The sequence below is a fragment of the Dermacentor silvarum genome, chromosome 1 (genome assembly GCF_013339745.2).
Source record: "Dermacentor silvarum isolate Dsil-2018 chromosome 1, BIME_Dsil_1.4, whole genome shotgun sequence".
Taxonomy (NCBI): Eukaryota; Metazoa; Arthropoda; class Arachnida; order Ixodida; family Ixodidae; genus Dermacentor; species Dermacentor silvarum.
Window position 1 is genome coordinate 213,241,002 of NC_051154.1, and position 20,501 is coordinate 213,261,502.

Sequence of the window (20,501 nt, forward strand, 5' to 3'; positions counted from 1 at the left end):
GCGATGGCGCCGCCAGCACACCGCTTTCCTCCTCACCCTTCCGCCATACTCTCCTCCTCCGCTTTCCTCCTCCTGCTTCCAAGACCGACGCTCGTTGCATCCGTATCCAGCTGCCGTCATTGTGGGAGAGTTCACGAGCAGGGAGAGAGCTGCCCCAACGCGGCCCACTGCCGCAACTGCGGCGGCCACCACCCCGCAAATACTCCTGCCTGCCCCAGGTGGCAGGAGGAACGCAGGGTGGCCACCATCTTGGCAACTGCCCCTGCTCCCCTCTCCCGCCGTGCAGTCCGCGCTGGTGTACGGGAGGAGACCCTGCAGGCAAAGGCCGCCTCAACGCCTGTGCAGGGCCTGTCATATGCACAGGCACTGGCCGGCCACCCACAGGCGCCCCAGCGGAAGGTAGCCCGGGGAGATGCGGCCCGCTGAGAGCCCCCTCCGATCCCTCTGCCTCCAGGCAGTGGCACGACAGCAGCTGCACAGCAACATGCCTGACACCCCCGAGGGCCAGCCGCCGTCGCCCGAGTGGTTCTCCAATGGAACACCCAACTCGCTGCGACGGGGCATGCAGAAGCTGTGCGCGCACCTCCTGCAGTGTGATTTCGACGTCCTCGCACTGCAGGAGGTGTACACTGATGGCCGAGGACCCTGCGGCTGCCTGGCTACACGGGCTACCCCGGCGCCACCACCTGCTCGACGCAAGAGCTGCAGGACGCTCCCTGCCTGGAGGGTGCCCACAAGAAGGGTGAAGCCGAGGACTGCCATCTACGTCCGCAGCAGCCTTGGCCCACTCGGTGACCCAGTCTCGGACGTCGTAGGCGGCGCCATGGAGCTGCTGTGCTGTCACGGTACGCCTTGACAGGCAGGACACGACCGTGGCGAGCGTCTACGTTAGTCCTGGACAACAGTGGGACCCTCCACCCCTTCTGATCACTTCCCTATCTTGATCACCCCCGGGTGTGGGAGAAGGCCGAGGTCACGAACATACCACGTCACAGACTGGTCCCAGTTCAGGAAGCGCTGCAGTGAGTTGGAAGATGGCTGTGACTTCCTGAGTGCCATCATGGAGTGTGCCCAGGCAGCCACAGTCCAGTGCTCTGCTCAACCGGACACCCCTGCCCCGGATCTGCTCCTGCTCAACCTCCGTGCGTCCAGGCGACGCGTGGAGTGCCGAGCAATCCGGACAGGCAATGCAGAGCACTGGACAGAATACAGGAGAGCGGATGCCCACTGCAGACGACAGGCCAGGCGCAGAAGGAGCCAGAGCTGGGGGATCCTTTGCGCCACCATCGAGAACTGCTCCAAGGGCCCCCTGGCCTGGCGCCTCCTAAAGTCCCTGACCGGCAGGAAGGTCAACTGCCACCCCGTTCTCGCGGTGGCAATCTCGCTGGGCATCAGTGAGGCGGCACTGGCGGAGTTGCTAGCGGACCACTTCGCCCCCCCGGCCGCCCTCGATGCTGCCACCCTGCCGGTCGGACTTCCTCCTGCCAACCCGCCTACCTGCCTGCTGGAGCTGCATCCGGAGTGGGCGACCAGCCAGATGGCGGCCATCTGCCAGGACCCACTGACTCTCCACGAGCTGCAGGCGGCCCTGAGGAGGGGCAAGCGTCACAGTGCACCAGGAGCAGACGGGGTGACACTCCAGATGCTCCACAACCTGGCCACCAGTGAGCAACGACGCCTGCTCGACTGCTACAACATCCGGTGGTCAGGACAGGTGCCGGAGGCCTCGCGCACAGCCATCGTGGCCCCCATTCTGAAGGGCAAAAAGCCGGCCAACGAGCTGTCCTCCTACCGACCGGTCTCTCTCACCTCCGCTGCCTGCAAGGTGATGGAGGCCATCGCTCTGGCATGGCTCGAATGGGTGGCCCGCGCCTGCGGGTTCCTTGCGGACCAGCAGACAGGCTTCCGGCGCCGAAGGTGCACTGCGGACTCCATCGCAGACGTCGTCTCCACCCTGGAGGACGCCAGGGCCAGCGGAGACCTCGCCATGCTCCTCCTCATCGACGTCAAGGGGGCGTTCGATGGCCTCCCACATGCGGTCGTCCAGCAGGCTCTGGACCTCCTGGACATTGGCGGCAACCTGCGGCGGTTCCTGTCATCGTTCCTGAACGACCGCACCCTCAGGGTCCGCGTCGGCCATGCAAGGAGCACTCCCCGTCCGGTGGCAGCGGGCGTACCACAAGGGTCAGTGGTGAGCCCATTTCTCTTCAACCTCGCTCTGGCCCGGTTGCCCGCTGCCCTGCCGACGGACCCCCACTACAAGGTGGAGTGCTCCATCTACGCAGATGACATCGCCCCGTGGGTGCGGGGACCGCCGCAGTCAAGCCACCACGTGCGCCTGGCCCTCCAGAGAGCCCTGGACGCCACAGCCGCCTACCTGGGAAGCATCGGTCTCTCTGTTTAGACGGGGAAGACTGTGGCCCTCCTCGTCCACCCGAGAGCAGCGGCACGGCGCTCAGCTCCCCGGCTGCAGCTGGAAGGCGTGCGTATCCCATGGAGTATGACTGTGTCGTACCTTGGGCTGCGCATCGACCACCGGCTAACCTGGCTACCGGCAGTCGGGGCCATGCAGACCCAGACCATCAGGGTACGCAAGGCCGTGTCGCAGCTCCTTGCCCGTGGAGAGGGCTGCTCGGTCAAGTGGGCCCTGCGGCTCTACGAGGCGGCGGCCACATCACGCCTGCGGTACGCCCTCCCGCTGGTGGCGCTGCCGCCACGCCGCCTCGAAAAGTTGGAGCTGCAGCACCGGGCGGCCATCTGACTCTGCCTGGGAGTCTCTCGGAGCTCCCAGATCGCCGCCACCCTGGCAGAGGCTGGAGCATGGCCCCTGTCGCTCCTCTTCCTGCAGCAGGGGCTAAGGCACGTCGACCGCCTCCACCATGCTCCTGACGGCAGAGGCCTGCTGCGTAGCCTCCAGTCCCGGCCATCCTCACGGATGGGTCAGCTGTGCCGCCTCTACGAGGAGGTGGTCGGCAATCCTCCGGCGAATGCGGTACAGCTGCCCCCACCACAGAGGCCCCCAGTCCCCATCGCCACGGAGCTCCCCGGGATTTCCAAGAGGCGCTCGCCTGCCTGCGCCCTGCAGCAGACGGCCGCCTGCCTCCTGGATGAGACCCTCGGAGACCACCTCATGGTGTACGTCGACGGATCGGTGGTACCGGACACCGGCTCTGCCACGGCGGCCTGCACGGCACCAGCCCTGCAGAAGAGCAGGCAGTGTCGACTGCCCAGACACGCCAGCTCGACTGCAGCGGAGGTGGCAGGCCCCCACCTGGCCGTCGACTTACTCTCCGAGGAGCTTCCTGAGGTACCGGCGGCCATCCTCTGCGACTCCAAGGCAGCCCTCCTCGGCCTGCAGAGGCCAGAAAGCTCCAGCCTTGGAGTCGCACTGCTGTCTACCCGGCTGACAGCGCTGCAGGATGCAGGCCACCCGGTGTCCCTGCACTGGATCCCTGCCCACGTAGGGATCCCGGGCAACGAGGCCGACACCCTGGCGAAGGACGCCCACCACACCACTGTGCCCCTCAGCCGGGCCGTGACGGAGGGCGACTTCACAGGGCTGCGGCTGCGGCGACACCTGGCGACCTACCACCCAGACAAACAGGTGTCACTGGGACGCCCCCCACGCCCACTCCCCCAGCGAGGCCTGGCTCACAGGGAGACCTCGCTCCTGCTGCGGCTTCGCATCGGCTGCAGCTGGACGGCAGCACGCAGCCACCGACTTGGACGAGCGACGTCCCCGGCCTGCAGTTCCTGCGGGGAGCCGGAGACCATCGAACATCTCCTGCTGGCCTGCCCGGCGTACCTCCAGCAGCGGGGCCCACTCCTGCAGGAGTTCCGCCGCCTGGGCCTCCCTTCAAGCAAGGAGGAAGATCTTCTCTTCCCCGGCTGACACCACTTTCCTGCACTTCGAGGCGTCGTGGAGTACCTTGACTCGTCAGGGCTCTCCGCACGCCTCTAAGACATGATTTCTGCAAGCGAAACGGCCTCACGGCCTCCCAACCCACCCCGGGCCTGACAGGCCCGGAACAACCCCCCTGCAGTCTCTGCAGCACCCTATAGCCTACCACCTCGGCCGATACGTGCCACCTCAGCCTGCCGGTTTGTCCCGTCCAGCTATGGTGACGACTCCACACCACCCCTCTTTCTCTCCCACTTACCCCTCCCTGTTGGTGCTGAGCCGTGCTCCCTCAAGGGCTGCAGAAGATAGCGTCAACCTTTCCCTTTCCTCACGAACCATTTACTTGCATCCGTGATGTTAGCAGATATGACCGCAATCTCGGCAAAAACCGCTCATGATTTCAGTTTTCAAGCGTTCATGTACCGCAATCAGTGCTCACAGCCGACACTGCATGGTTAATGATAAGATTAGGTGATTTGATAATCTCCACACACCATGCTCATCAAATGAAGTCAAAACACACTGGAGGTATTGGCCTGACCTATACAACATCTTAAACTGCGTAAACGGCCCATGGTAGATCTCTAGTTCAGTGATCCAACATGCCTCATTTTGTTGCCAGAAAAACACCACCACTCTTTTAGACGTGAGCTCCTTATCTGCATAAAAATTGACAAATTCACAATGTGAGGGTCTAAGACGGTACTGATTAGCCTACTGCCTATATGCCTGCTGCTTTGCCGCTCTGCAGCTGGTCACTATTCCCTGTTGGCGACAGTGCTTTATTTTGAAATTTCTTGACTTTTGGGCTTTTGAACCATGGACCACAGTCATCGTACAGCACACAACGGTAAGCTGTGTATTCTAGCTGTAGTGACCATCCAGGTATATTTCAAAGGATCGAGGGGTCTGAATTTGAGATGGCGATTGATGATGATTATGAGTTTTTACATGCTGGCGGGTCCTCTTCGATAATCATTAAACTTATCTCGTCTCTCTAGGGCGAAGGAATAGTACCAGCTGGGAAGACTGACTTAGTGAGTTTGTCACGTGCTATTCGCTGCTGGCTACATACACAAATTTAAAGAGGGGGGGGTTGTCCACCAGCGAATTCCAGTGGTGGACAAAACTCAGGTATTAAAAAAAAACCTGGCACATTAAATAATTTTAAAAATTAATATAAGCAATCACTACTAATTAAGGCACTTTTATATTTATTGCCTTGGCTAATTAAGGGAGGATGTGGTGCTGAAGGGTCAACTCTACAGCCATTTTGTAGGATGATTTCTACTTGTCTTTAGAATACACATATTAAATTTGATCAGCCTAGTCCCAAACAGAAAAAGAAACAAAACGTTATGGTTATTAGAGCAGTTTAGTGCGTCAGCTTAGGAAAACTATCATTTCAGCAATAGTAGAAATACAATAATTAATTTTTAATACGTACCTTCTAGGTGGCCTATAATGCAGGATAAGGGCAGACACTTCATTTATTGTGCAATTTCTGTAAAAATTACACCACTAGCTTGAAAACCAAGTTTGTTTTTATAATGTTGCCACCTAATGTCAAATAGCAGCCAATTTCATTGTGCTAGAAGAAATTTAGAAACCTAAAATGTACCTTATATTGTCACGAGCCTCTAGAAGTGGACTTGTCTGCTGCTGACGTTTTCACGGCCATAGGAAGCAACGGCGACTCACTGCGAGAACTCTTCACGCACTACGGAGCGGATGAGTTCTCGCAGTGAGTCGCCGTTGCTTCCTATGGCCGTGAAAACGTCAGCAGCAGACATGCTGTTCGCTTGCCGCTCATACAAGTTCGAGCGATGCAGAAGCATCTTTTCCATGGTTACGGCCTCGGACAAGAACTCCGCGACCGTCTTCGGAGGGCTCCGTATGAGGCCAGCGAAGAGTTGCTCCTTGACCCCGCGCATCAGATGACGTAACTTCTTCTCCTCCGTCATTCTTGGATCCGCTCGTCGGAAGAGGCGCGTCATGTCTTCGACGTACGTGGTCACAGTTTCGTTTGGCAACTGGACACGGGCCTGAATCGCTCGTTCCGCTCGTTCGTGGCGATCAGAACTGGTGTAGGTCTCCAGGAGCTGACGACAAAACTCGCGCCACGACGGCAGTTGCCCGTCGCGGTTCTGAAACCACGTACGCGCGCCATCCTCCAGGTAGAAGTAGACGTGTCTGAGTTTTTCCGTGTCGTTCCATTCGTTCACGGAGGCCACGCGCTCGTATTCGACTATCCAGTCTTCGACGTCTTCGAACACTGTGCCATGAAACGTCTTTGGGATCCGTGGGCTCTCAAGTGTGTAACGGTTCGACATCGTGCTTCCCGTACCGGTTGGGGCGGTTTGAAGGGTGGCGCTGGTCATACCGGTCGATGTGGTGGGAACCGTAGCGTCGACGACTTCTGGGGACAGTCCCCTGATCCTGCGGCTGGCCCGATGCACGGGAGTGTCGACAGGCACTGGATTCGTAGCGCGGATCCTTGGAGGGGTCTGCAACATCCGTGAGGACGCTTACCCAGCACCTCCACCAGTTTGTCACGAGCCTCTAGAAGTGGACTTGAAGGTTTAATAACCCGTAGAGCAGCTGGCTCTCGGAAGACGCGACCGTCGGGGCTGGCTCGAGCAGAGAAGGGGGCGCGGTCTTCTTTCTTCTCTTGGGCTCGACCCACTCTTTCCCTCGACCCACTACCTACAGGTGGCAATATTGTACCTTGAAAGCAGCTTTTGGCAAAGCAGTATGGAAACTATAGTTTTTGTAAAAGTGTTGCTTGGCCAAAAAGTGCTAATTGAGGAAAATGAATTCAAAGATTGCAGAACATCCCATTTTACTTTATGGTGAATAGCGAATAATCAAAGGCCCATCCATATGCATAAGTTGGGCCCCCTTTTTCGACACGACACTGGTCAGCGGCAATCGTTTCAAGTTGCCTTCTCTTTTTTTCAACTTCAGATGTGTCAATTAAGCACCCTTGTTTGTGCTTGTGAAATGCTTTCCTTAGTTGTCTACTGGACGTGCTTCTTCGTCTGAACTCCACAAGCCAGCTCCAGCTTATCAAGCGCTCTCTTGATGCCGTATGCACCATCACTTAACTCTAGAACAGCCGACACATTAACGCTGCTGCAGCCACCACTGTTCACAGGAAAGTGAACTCTGTTTTCGGGCACCTCTTCCACACTAATGCATTTGTCACAAAAGAGCGCGTAATCCAAGCGCGCGCCGCGTGTCACGCAAGCCAGCGAAAGAACACGCCAGCCCCGCGGCAACTTCAACGGAGGGGGAGAGCGCATACGCCTCAAGCAACAACGCTAACAACGGCGCCGAAACGTCTGGAAGAGCCTCGACGAAGTGACGGTAACTGGAGAGAGAGAGAGCACACGCGCGTGCCGAGACACCTTCTCACCCGGCGAGTCGACAGACATTACTACCAGCATACATCAACAGGATGAGTCATCACCCCCCCTCGAGAATGCTCCGACAGCAGCGGTCGAAGGTACGAAGGTCGAAGGACTCGAAGCTTTCCAAGCTTTGGCAATGCTACGAGATCACGACACCGATAGGAAAGTTCGAGAACGCCTGTGGAAGCTATATAGCCGCCGTACGAGAATCAGAGGGTGGAATTCAGGGAGTTCCGAGAGTTCAGTCCGCACCGGTGAAGTGATGTAACGTGAAGACCGAGCGCCTGCGGAAGAAGGGGATTCCCCGGCAAGCTAGTCGACGGGTTCATCGAGCGTCTGCATTTCCGGAAGAAGTTCTTTCTTCGAGATTTGCCCCGAGTTACGCCGAGATCGTCCGACTTCAAGACCAACACTGGTGAATACGATTGGACACTTAGTGTTCCTTTTTTATTTTGTGCTTTACCTGTTGGACTCTTAGTGCTTGTCGTGAATTATTTTCTTGTTTGTTAATACCCATCTGATTTGAATTGTGTTGTGTCTAGCCTAAGTGTGCAAGTGTGTGTGTAACTGCCTTGTGTGAAGAATATATTTTGTTGTGTTTGGACAACTCTGGGCTCTGACTCAGTCTTTGGACAGCAACCGGCGTTCGCTGGCGCACCAGAGGGCCCACTCTTAATTGATAAAGCGACATTGTTTAAATAATTTAACTGGAACGCCAATGCATTTCTCCGCAAAGTTCGGGAATTAATATCTCGAAACTGGTGTCATCCTGAGAATTCCAAGTGTCCCCGCCTTGCGAACTCCACGGCTACAATTTGTAAATTGCAATATGGGCCATCAGATAATTAGTTTAAAACTTAATTAGTGAATTTTTGTTAATTAGTCGATTATGCATGCCAATTTTTTGTGCAAGTAATGTCCGCCTCTTCGAGTAGACCAGCTCAATAACTAGAATTGGGCTATCTGCCACAGGCAACCTTAAATAAATTCTGAAAGTGTTCGCTGAAACACCCTGTATATAAAACAATTTGGTATACATTGAAAAGCTCCATTCAATGTCACAATGCATTATCCGAGTGAAATTTAAGGATGAATTTCCTGTGGGCTCCAATATCCTCTGACTGACTCAAAGCATGCAAGTGCTGGCAGTAGTCCACTGTAGTGCTCATCCACTTCTCTCACCTGGTTAGGACACGTGGTGAAAGCAAAGGAACCTTATGGATTGCACTTGAAAACAAAATTTCCTAAGACCAAAACGTACCACCTGTATGCATCACCTGCACACAGTGTAGTGTGCTGTTAACATTCTTTAAACAAGCATGCTGTGATCTATATGAACCAACCAAACCGTGCACCTTACTTAGAAAGACCACATACAATATTACCTGATTTAAACAACTGCACCAACTGTAACTGCACCATCTGTTTACAAATGCACTTGATAACTTTTGGAATAACATTTGAGCCTTCAAATCTATATTTGAAGACTTCCATAATGGCCATCAACTAATTAAAGTAATAGACTCCAAGGCGAGAGCCAACAATGTGCCACTGGTGTCAACTATCTACAACATACCATTTTGAAAAGCATGGTTAAAGCTATATGAGGCACCCAATAGCACAAACAGAATTTATCACCTTTAATTTAATACCACTTAGGCATTAACATTAATTCTAGGGGTAATGAGGATTATTTCCCCTAGGATTCATGCCATTGCAAAGTGCAAATGCAGTAAAATACAGAACACGTAAAAACAGCTATCAACAGCCTTTTATTTCTTGTGCCCAGAGCATATATTCTCAGTGCGCATAATACAGCACCATAGCTGAAATAACAGAACAGACAATACAGTTCTGGTGCATTGCTATGCAACAACACTGCTCAGTGCCTTATAGCAGCACATTTATTTTACAAGAGACAGCTACTAGGTGAGAAGACCACCAGCGAAAACACTACAGAGTAAGAGCTGCCACAGACTGTAGTAGTAAGGAGACATAAATGCACGTGGCTTCCAGGCTGTATTGAAAAGCCACTTAAACTTAGTATCCTCACTGTAATGGGTGCAGAAAGAACATAGTATTGTGCTCTTCTGAGTAACTTATACACAGCTATGCATTTGAACACGTACTTATCCCTGTGCAAGAGCTACAAGATTAAAAGGGGGAAAAAATATGTAAGAAAGGAAGAGAATATAAGAGTGAAGGGATAATTAAAACTGCCATGCTTTTGCAGGACACATGACAAAATGCATGCATACACATCACAGCTCATGCTTCTTGGGGCAGTAGCAGGCCTGCCTCTGGGCGTCCTTGTATGCCTTGCAGCCAAGGTACTGACTTCCTGTGTAGAATGCATGTGCTGCTGCTTTGCAACCTGAAAAGAAAGCAGCATCTGAGCAACAGTGCTAAGAGAGAGTGCAAGGGGGAGGGTTTTTAATGTCCGAACTGAGAGGTCAGTGTGATCTACAGTGTTGACCGCTTATAACGTAAGTCACCGAGTCGCGAATATCTGCACTATAAGCGGTACCGCACTATAACCAAAACAACTATTTTATTGCAATAATGGACACTCCAGGCACATTTCTGCCATTGCTGTCATTGTGCTCTAGCTTCCGTATTCGCTTACTAAATAAATTATTAAGCACGGTGTCACGCGCACACAAGCAAACATGAACACATCTTGCTCGTTGACCGCGGAAACGAACTGCCAAAACGATCGAGTGACGAAGCGCGGTGAGCGAATTGACCTTCGTGCTATCATGCCTCTCGCTTCAACGCGCCCTATGAACGGCGAAAACACGGCACACGGCGGACTTTTCCCGTCACAGATTGCTTTCAAGATAGGGCCAAGGCGATCGTATCGCTGAAGTGGATCGTCGCAGATGACGTCCTGTTTCGGCCCAGTGAAACCGTTTCGCATTGCTTTGCTGGTGAAAATCCTCTCCTTCGGTTTGCGCCAGTCCCGAACGCAAGTTTCGGATTCTCCGAACGCCCGTGCTGCGGCCTGATTTCCGTCCGTCTCCGCACACACATGATCACTTCCCTTTTAAATGCGGCACCATGGTGAACTCGGTACTACATGCTGATAGAGCAGACGTAGAGAACGTGAAGACAGACGGTAGACTATTGCCCAAGCACGTGTACTGCAGCACATGGAGGACGCTACGGTAGCTAGGCTCGAGAGTAGCTAGGCTCGATGCGCATGCAAGACGGCCATGTTGAAATGCGACCGCTACCATGGTAACGCAGATTTTGGGCCGTACTCGATTCTCATGTGTACGCAATTTTTGGATCTGTGGACCTGTTTTATCGGAAAAAAAAGTGCGCGTTAGATTCGAGTAAATACGGTATTTGTGGCTTGAGGGGAGCGTTTGCCGTCTAGGTTGACTGCCGAACTTCCAGGCAGCCGCAGTAACCGGTATTTCGTGTCCCGCAACTACACTATAAGCGATACGTGTATACATAGAGTGCTATAGGAAAATTAACGGGAGTCTGAAAAGACCGTATTATATCCGGTCCTGCACTATAAGCGGTTACGTTATAAGTGGTCTATACTGTATTATGTTCTAGCCAGCTACTCAATATGTGGGAAAGAGAGAGAAATTGAGAAAGCTTGACAAGTTTCTACGCAACAGTATTATGTAGGAATGAGCCATCAGCCGTGCCGCATTTCTGAAACTTTTTTTATTAGCCCTGAAGTTTGCTGTTCACACTTTTGACACATCTGATATTTGGTGCAAAGCTTTATTCCAATTCATGTTTCTTGGGGATAGAGCTTCTCACTCATCATCTTAGGCAGTGCATGTAAAGCAGCTTCATCGATGTACATGTTTAGCACCTATGAAGTGTATGATGAAGAAGCTAGGACATCAAGTCACACCTTGATGTTCAACTTGAGACTGTAACCAGTTAAGTAATTGTGCTTACTCACAACGCATCATTTCTGGTGGATATTATCAGACTTGTTTATAGGTGCATGCTTTTGGCATGTATTAGGAAAACAAACACGTGTTTCATGAAAGCTTATGTAATATAAGCTTCATGTGTGAAGCTTATATTTATATATGCACTAATGCTTGCACATTTAACACTAAATTGAGTCGTGTAACATTGATTAGCTGTAGTGCAATAGTACTGGTTGTGGAGACCAGTGGTGCCAGTTTAAGCCTTTTGTATCATGTCCAGATACTAGTAGAAATTTTAGGTACTGTCTAGCTGCTTTTCATGACCGACAGCTCTTTTCTTTTCTTCTTAACTTTAAGTAAGGTTCTCAGAGTGCAAAATGCACTGCAGATAACCACATAGATAGGCAGCATAACATTCACAGATAACTGCAGCAGCATGCAAAGCTTATTCTCTTAAGCTCAGTGGTCTATTAATGGTAACAAAATAAATAACATGAACCAGCAGAATTATGAGCCAAAGAGCCCTGACACTGGATTTTTTGGCATGGGACTTTCTTTTTGCAATAAAGCAGTTGAAAGCATCAATGCACTGACAGCGAGCTTTCATATTGTGCACACATGCCAAATTTGGAAGAATGTTTTAGTTTAGAAATTCATCAGCACAAGTGTACAGCTGCAGACATGAAGTATCACACACAATGCACTGTTTTTCTGTTCAAGGCCACCAAACGCATCCTTGTATAATATTTGCACGCCATGTAATGTGTAGGATGGATAAGCGGTGGACCATTAGAGTTACAGAATGGATACCAAGAGAAGGGAAGCGCAGTCGAAGATGGCAGAAAACTAGGTGGGGTGATGAAGTTAGGAAATTTGCTGGCGCAAGTCGGAATCAGCAAGTGCAAGACAGGGGTAATTGGAGATCGCAGGGAGAGGCCTTCGTCCTGCAGTGGACATAAATATAGGCTGACGATGATCTTGGGTAGGCACTTCCTCTTTTGTACCATATTCTTGCACTGATTTCTACACAAGGATTTATTACCCAGTTAATTTTAAAGCTTCACTCGATATAGCCTATGCTGCACACATCTGGAGCATGCAACATTAAACAACTCTGTTAAAGGGGCCCAGAAACACATTTTTTTAACTAATCATAGAATGGTCTCACTATTAAAGAATGCTGGCTCACAATCCTTCAAGCATAAGCGGAGTTAGACGTAGTTAGACGCACTGATGATCGAGCGACTATCCCTTGTCTCCACTAGCTCGCTGAAAGCTACACAGGGGAGTTGGAAGGGGGCAAGGCTCCAGAAAAAAGTTATAAATTGGAGGACACTTAAGCTTCGCCTTTAAGAGTGGAACGCGAAAGCGTTATCGGGCCCCGTTCGCATTGCATTTTTCTTTATGTAGGCTTCACTGCAACACACAACGTGGGAAAGCCAGCTTACAAAGACCAAGCTTACACCAATCCTTTGAAAGTAAGCTTCACTTTTAAACACAAATGCATTGTTGAGAAGGCATTTTTCCAGGGGCAATATACGCCATCTTATATTAAATGTGAAGGCCCTAGGACCTTTTTTAAATTATTTTATTAATTGTTTGCTGTTGCACCGAGGCGAGCGCATGTCCAATACGCAATAGGCAGGCTAAGTCCCAGTTTGACCTGCCGAGGACGCGAGCACCATCTGGATGGTGTTTTAGCAAGTAACCTACCCAGGCACGCCGCTGTTGTATGGTAGAAATGCTGGAAAAGGGGTTTGTGTTTGAGTTTCCTCGTAACAGAATTATGTTTTCTCGTACATTCAAATTACAATACGATGCTATCATGACTGCAGGTTGTGGTTAAGTCCTACTTTACGATTTTCTGACAGATATTACTTTGAGAAATTCAATTTTGTTCACTAATGCCTTGCGCCACGCGGAGAGACTGTGCGGTCGGGGTGGTTCGGGGTGATTTTCTTGGCCGAGCAACGACCCCGACGTCAACGCCGGATTTTCTACGACACGGGGCCCTTAGCGCTATCGCGTAAAAGAATTTAAATTTATGTTCGGGGTTTTACATGCCAAAACCATGATATGATTATGAGGCACGCCATAGTAGTGGAGGGTTCCGGAAATTTCGACGACCTGGGGATCTTTAATGTGCCTCCAATGCACGGGACACGGGCGTTTTATGCATTTCGCCTCCATCGAAATGCAACTGCCGCAGCCGGGATTTGATCCCGCGACCTCCTGCTTAGCAGCGCAACACCATAGACGCTATGCCACCACGGTGGATCTACCAAAAAGTTGAGCGTCTCAGTGGCAAGAGGGCTTGTCGCAGAATGCCGGAACCCATGCAGCTATACGTAACTCGTGTGTAGACAGGCAGTGCAAATATGAAATGCTTTTTCTGTCTTTTTGAGATTGCATACATATATACTTTCACATATTTACTTCAAAATTAACAATAGTATTTCTTTGAATGTTCTTGCAATCATGAATTCAGCCAACAGCTGCTGGTGGGCTTCACTGCTTGCAACGATGAGAGCGAGTGATTTTTCACTGTTTTTGACACGAGATTGTAAATTCTGTGCTGCATACAGTGCAATAATATTTGGCTCACATGTTCACAGGATCTTCTACAGATCGACAACCTTTTCTTACTATGTTCAAAAAGCGTTTCAGGCGTCCTTTGAAGAACACTACTTGGTACTTGACCTTGAATTTAGAGCTACCTTACGCCTACTTTTGAAGAAAATCAGGCAGAACGATGCTTGATGATTATCTACGTTAATGCAATTAGTGTTCAAGTGGTGGTGCAATGTAATTTGGTGAACGGAAATGCATTATTGGTAGAGATATCAATGATCATGTTGTCATTACGTAATAATGAAGTGTAAGTTGCCTGTTCAGGCACATATACCCAGTGGCACATACATACCCAGTTACTCAAGTTCTCTATTCGGACCCATACCAAGTGACCCATGTTGTCTGCTTGGCAAGACAGCAGCCAGCACACACCTAGTGACCCAAGCTAGTAGACAACTTGGGTCACTTGGAAGAGTGGCATTAAATGGGCTGTAGAGATAGAACATGGGCAGGCCATGTAATGTGTAGGATGGATAACTAGTGGACCATTAGAGTTACAGAATGGATACCAAGAGAAGGCAAGCGCAGTCGAGGACAGCAGAAAACTAGGTGGGGTGATGAAGTTAGGAAATTTGCAGGCGCAAGTTAGAATCAGCAAGCGCAAGACAGGAGTAATTGGAGATCGCAGGGAGGGCTCTTCGTCCTGCAGTGGACATAAATACAGGCTGATGATGATAGAATAAAGTTACTGAACTAGGCTAAGAATGCTAATCGCATTTAAATAGCAGTGCCACTTTTAACTTCATTTGACTACATGCAACTACACTTCTGGACTGTGATCTAGAAATTTAATGATAATAGCACTTAATGAGTAAAAGGACTTCTTGTGTTACACCAGATTCACCAGGCTCATATGAAAGGAATGCCAACAACAAATTTTTTGGACCATGATTCTTGTCTTTCAAGTAATGCACATTTTTCGAGAACAACAGTAATGGCTGTCATATGCATCAGCCTGCCATGAACAACTTAAGAGGGCGCTTTAGTTCGGGCGTTCCTATCTAAGTATACATGGGAAAGGAGAAATCATTTTTCTCGCCAACCACTGCACTAAATTTAATGAGGTTTCCTGCAGTTTAAAGAAAAAGTTAAAATCTAGTGACTGTTTGGTTTAGGCCATCAATGTGTTACACAAATTGTTGAATATTGCAAATTTTCATAAAGCGGAACTATCAAGTTCACAACTCCAACTTAGCAAGGAAAAACGATATCGCAAATCTGTAAATTGCTTCCACTAATACAGTTAAACCTGCTTATAATGAGCCTTCATATAACGAATTCCTGGATATAACAAAGTTTTTCTATTTCCCGCCATTACTCCATAGAAACACATGTATTTGAAACCTCTACGTAACGAAGACCCCCTCGAAATAACAAATTTTCCCCGCCGACAACCTAGAGATTTCGCCCCAAATTTTGTCATTTTTGCGCAAGCAGCAACTGGAAGCGACGGAATGCGAAGCGGCGGCGTCGCGCTTGGTGCGCTCGAATTCAAGGCGACTGTGAGGCGAGAGCGAGCGCACGTGTGCGTGCATGTGAGCGTGTGCGAGGCGGGCCTGCATCCCTCGACCCGGCGATCTTGCCGCTGCAGGCGTGACCTTTCCCCCTCCCTTCATTCAAACCTGATCCCGCCGCTTGCTGCAGCTGGCCAAGCCTGCCAAGCCGGCACTCTCCTTATCCAGTTGATGTCGCTGAAGAAAAAAAAAATGTGACGTAGCGCTCCGTCACGTTGGCGAAAACGACCCCCTCTATAGTCAAGCGCACCGGCGCAGCCAACATAACTGGCGGCTTCCGACACGCCCCAATGGGCCCGGTGCCGTATCGGCACTTGACCCATTCGCGCATTGGTCGGGCCGACCCATTATGCCATTTCGCGCGAAGAAATAAAGGCGCCCACGCCGCTTCGCCGACGGTCACAGACAGCCGTTCAAAGCGGCGCGCTGGCTTGGGATCGCTCTGCGCATGCTCTGTAGATAACAGGCGACTGCGCGCGCGTCGGAGTATAGACGAGATGGCGTTTCATTTCAGCTGGTGCAGCGCAACCGGCGTAGCGTGACTGGCTGCAAATGACGCTGACCCGCGCGCCAATAACGTGGGACCTTATACGACGCTATGACGCCAACGGTAAGCGGTAAGAATCGAGTAAATACGGTAAGAGTTTCTTTTTCGAATTTTCGTGCTGAACCTGCATATAACGAAATCTTCTTTATAACGAAGTTCGTTGGGAATTTGTCCATTTCGTTATATCCAGGTTTAACTGTACATCTAAAGCGGCCAAATTAGATGTGTTATACATGGCTCTCAAGTACACCACTAATATGCGAGTAGTTCTTTTGCAAAACCCTTGTAAGCAAGATATAAATTGAAAAATTAAACTTGTCCACTTTGGATGCTCTAATGGATGCAGTTTACAAAACTGCGATATCTGTTTTTGGTGCAACGCTATGAATTTGTAAACTTCGTGCTTCTATTTTTTTCAAACTTACCAATTTCTGAAAGTTTATTTTAAAAAATTCTGGTTTTAAATAAAAATTCCGCTTTCAACAGTCATTAGAAATTAACTTTCTTTCTCAAAAGCAACAAATTCCATTAAAATCGGCCTAATGGTTATCTCAGAAAAGCGTTTTTGTGTTTTACGTGTATTTGAATAGGAGGCATCGGAGTTGAGCCCGAGCTAAAGGCTCCTCTTAAAATGACTTATTGACAATTTACGAAATGTTAGCTTCAAGTTTTACTTCACACCAGCAAAAACTCCTTTTTGACATGAATTGTGAGCATGCACAGTAGTCCTGAAGGCCATAAACGCAAACAAATAAATTTACGATGACAGCCAGGTACTCCATTGCTGAATATGTGTGTCAGACACTAAGTTTCCACAAGCTTGTTTAAACCCTCAGTAAATCCCATATATAATTAAGCTGATAGGTGGTTTTCAGATAATTAGTAATACTTGGTGGTTTGATGGAAACACACCTTGCTTGATGCTACCCTTGTGCTGACCAGGCAAATAAGAGCAACCAGGCACAGGCAAATGGCATCCGTTCTGGCGATCACCGCCAGTTCAGACTACAACTAAAATAATATACTATCTTTTACACAAGCTCTTTCTTGTTAAACTCATCTTGGTGGATGTGGTTTTTGTAAGCATGAGAAACTTTTTCGACATGTATTGTGCAGTCAAAAAATTATAGTCGATATTCATTGAAATCTGGAATTGTCTTCCCACATCAACAGTAGCAATTTAAGAGCATAACAATCTTTTTATTACAGTAACGTTATAAAATACTTTTATGCTACATACCTAAAATACTATAAAATGCCTTTCACTTTCCAGCACAGATGCTCTAGCACAACAAAGAGTGAGTCTAGGCTGTTGAAACCATAACAATCTTTTTAATACACGAACGTTATAAAATACTTTTATGCTACATACCTAAAATACTATAAAATGCCTTTCACTTTCCAGCACAGATGCTCTAGCACAACAAAGAGTGAGTCTAGGCTGTTGAAACACACTACTGTACACTGCATCCAACAACTGCAATCTCTGTGCACTTTGAGGGCAAACACAGAAACAAGTACCCTGAGAGTTCTTGTCCTTGTGATTCCTACCGGCCTTCTTATCACAGACTATGTCCAGACAGCTCAGAAACCTCGAGTCACACTCATCCTTGTCAGCCAGGCAGGTGCCATAGCAGAGGTCATGCTTGTGGCAACACGAGTTCATCTCCTTGTGCGGAAGTTGCTTTGCTTCCACCTAATCACATAAGCCATGAAAGAGGGACCAACAAGGAACAATTAGCAACAAGGTTCTTACAAGTCATGGCAACAACTTTCTCTAACAAGCAAGGTTTAGATATACAGAAGACTTTTGTTAATTCAACTCCGGTTAGTTAAATTTTTTCGGTTAGTTCGGTTACAACTGAAGTCCTGACCGCCACCCATACATTTCTGTGGGCCAAAACTTTCATTATTTTTATGCCGAAATTGGTCTCCGCCCCATAATTCAAATTTCACTGGTCAACATGAACGCCCCTGACCTCAAAGGTGACTCTGATCATGACCCCGATTGGCTGCGTCATACACCTTATCAGCGCTAAGGCATAGCGAATGCATCAAATACATTAAAAATTTTCCGCCAAAAACGCTTATTTTCGGCCTGCCCTGGGAAGATTTTTGTGCGAAACCTGCAGCTCACAATGAATGATTACCCGTATGTACCTGTTTCTAACAAATTTTTTCCACTTAAACAGGTCTGAAAATTGTCTGCGCAATACAATCGGATGTGAAACCGGATCTGCAGCATTCGCAACAGCCTACCATCAGAATCACGATTGTCATCACAAGATGGTGACAGAAGAGTATATATATATATCTTTCTTATCAGCTCGATACTACTCCACAAGCAGAGGCTGTCACTGTCAAGTATCTTGGTGCGATATACGACAGTCATCTTTGATAGCATACGCACATAGACTATACTGCAACAAAGGATGTTCAGGCGGTGGGTTTATTATGAAGACTGAGCAACAGGTTATCAGGGATGTACAGAGCTACCCTGTCATCAATCTAACACATGTATGTATGCCCTGCCCTGGAATTTGGTTGTATTTTATACTCAGGGGCTCCTGCCTATAAGACTCCCTTGTTCTTCAGGAGAAGCAGGCATTATGACTCTGTTTAGGGCTGCCTCCATTTGCAGCAAATAATATTTTGTATCTGGAAGCCAGACTTCCCTCTCTTGTAACAATGTTCAGTACTTGCCATAAAAACATTTTTAACATTCTCAAACCTAGTCTATGCCCACATGGACAGCAGCTTTCCTTCTTTTTAAATGATAAGCTAATATTACCTGTTTGTAACCTAAAGCTAGATGCCGGCAAAAATATATGTCAAAAAAGTAATCATATTGCTGCCACCAGTTTTCTATTTCAAATACTACCAGGTGACGCAGCACTCCAGGATGAAAAGTGACTGTGAGGAACCATCACGTGATGTTAATCCTGTATCGACGTGTTCAGGCAAATAAAAGATGCTTTTAACCGAGCAAACTGGAGAAATGGTCTCTTTCTCCACATACATGGATGTGAGCATGCGAGGGTGCCCATCTGATCAAGAAAGTAATTTTTTCAGATTCAGAAAAGTGGCAAGGATTTTGTTGGGTCTGAGGAGGTTAAGGGCCCATACGAACCTCCACTAAGATGTTTTCAAACAGTTTTAATTGGTTAGTACTTTTTTTTCCCCTTTTTTTTCCCTGGTAATGCAAAACTCCTGTCTTGCCGAAAGTTAAATGCTATTTTACAAAATCTCTTTATGAAAATACAGATAAATACGGTCATAGCAACTGACACCTCACAAAACAAAGAAAAGTGTAGTAATATTGGTATATTCTGTCCTATTCTAAATTGGCCATTTTTTATTCGTCTTCTAGACAATGTACCCATCGTGCAGAATTTTTAGTGGTCCTTCTTGCCCTTCAGAAAATAAGCCCATCCTTATATTCTGCAGAGGTTGTCACCTAATCTTTGTCTTGTGTAAGCAGCCCACATAACGGGAAAGCCTACACACTGAAAATTGAAAGCTAGGCGTGCATATTCCATGTGTGATACGAGGCAATATTAGTGTCTCTTATAAGGTGATCAAGTATCTAGCTGAACAGATATTGCATGAATTTCAAGGGGGTCTCCTTGATGAACTTGCACTGTGCATTCAAGTAAATGCAGCTAGAAAGTAATGTAAACACACACAACCACTACCTAGAATTTTTGTCATTAATTCATGGGCAGTGCCAGCTTTTTTGTTTTTTGTTTTTTTTAAGGCTGCTACTGACCAGAAAGTTGAATGGTTAAATACTTTTGCTGCTTTACAGACGGTGAAATAACAGCAAACAATTAAAAATAAAAGAAGCACAATGAGCTCTAGTCCATGAACCAGTTCAATTCATGAACATGAATTGTAACAGTAACCTAATGTTGTCAAAAGAGAAACAAGAAAAACTGTCAGCTGCTTTGTTCATCTGCTTACTGTAAGTCTCTCTATACAAAAATAACCTATATGAGTGAACAATTATGTTATGATATGGTTAATGAGCCACAAAAAGAAACCAACAGTCACGAAAACCATGGAACAAAATGTGAAACTAAAGTGCTTTTTAATTACAGGGAAATGCTAATTCGATACTTTTTTCATGAGTGAGATGAAGAAAATGGGGAAGAGAAAGGAAGAACACATGCTACTGATAGAAGCCATAACTGCTGATTCTACACGTTATGTGATCTTATGCCCCCAGAGTCATTGCAGCCCCTTTTGAAGGTATACAGTCAAACCTCGTTACGACGACGTTGCATCGAACACAGACACCTTTTTTTATATCTGATGTTAGTTGTACACTGCCCTTTTATTACTGGCAATAAACATTTTACAATTAATTCATTATATGCATCAATTCGTCATACCAAGGTTCGAATGTATTTGCTCAGACTCCCACCCACGAATGTATGTCGCACAACCAACTATTTAACATTTGGGGCTACACTTAGGCAGACAAGAATTAAGCCACACACAAGAGTTCACTCAATAGAAACAGCTTTCACTGATATTCTGGGGAAAAAATAAAGTGTAATATCATTGAGAAGTAACTAAAATAGACCA

General features: G+C 48.2%; 1 protein-coding gene across 1 annotated transcript in view; it reads right to left on the reverse strand.

Annotated features, from left to right (window-relative positions):
* Positions 1–9,067: 9,067 nt before the first annotated feature.
* The window catches only part of LOC119436745 (group XIIA secretory phospholipase A2), a 29,267-nt gene continuing 17,833 nt past the window's right edge, over positions 9,068–20,501 (reverse strand). The window contains exons 3-4 of the mRNA XM_037703729.2: positions 17,433–17,607; positions 9,068–9,688 (exon numbers count right to left, since the gene is read on the reverse strand). Coding sequence (XP_037559657.1) covers positions 9,576–9,688; positions 17,433–17,607 — 288 coding nt within the window. The 3' untranslated portion in view covers positions 9,068–9,575. The remainder of the gene's footprint in view (positions 9,689–17,432; positions 17,608–20,501) is intronic.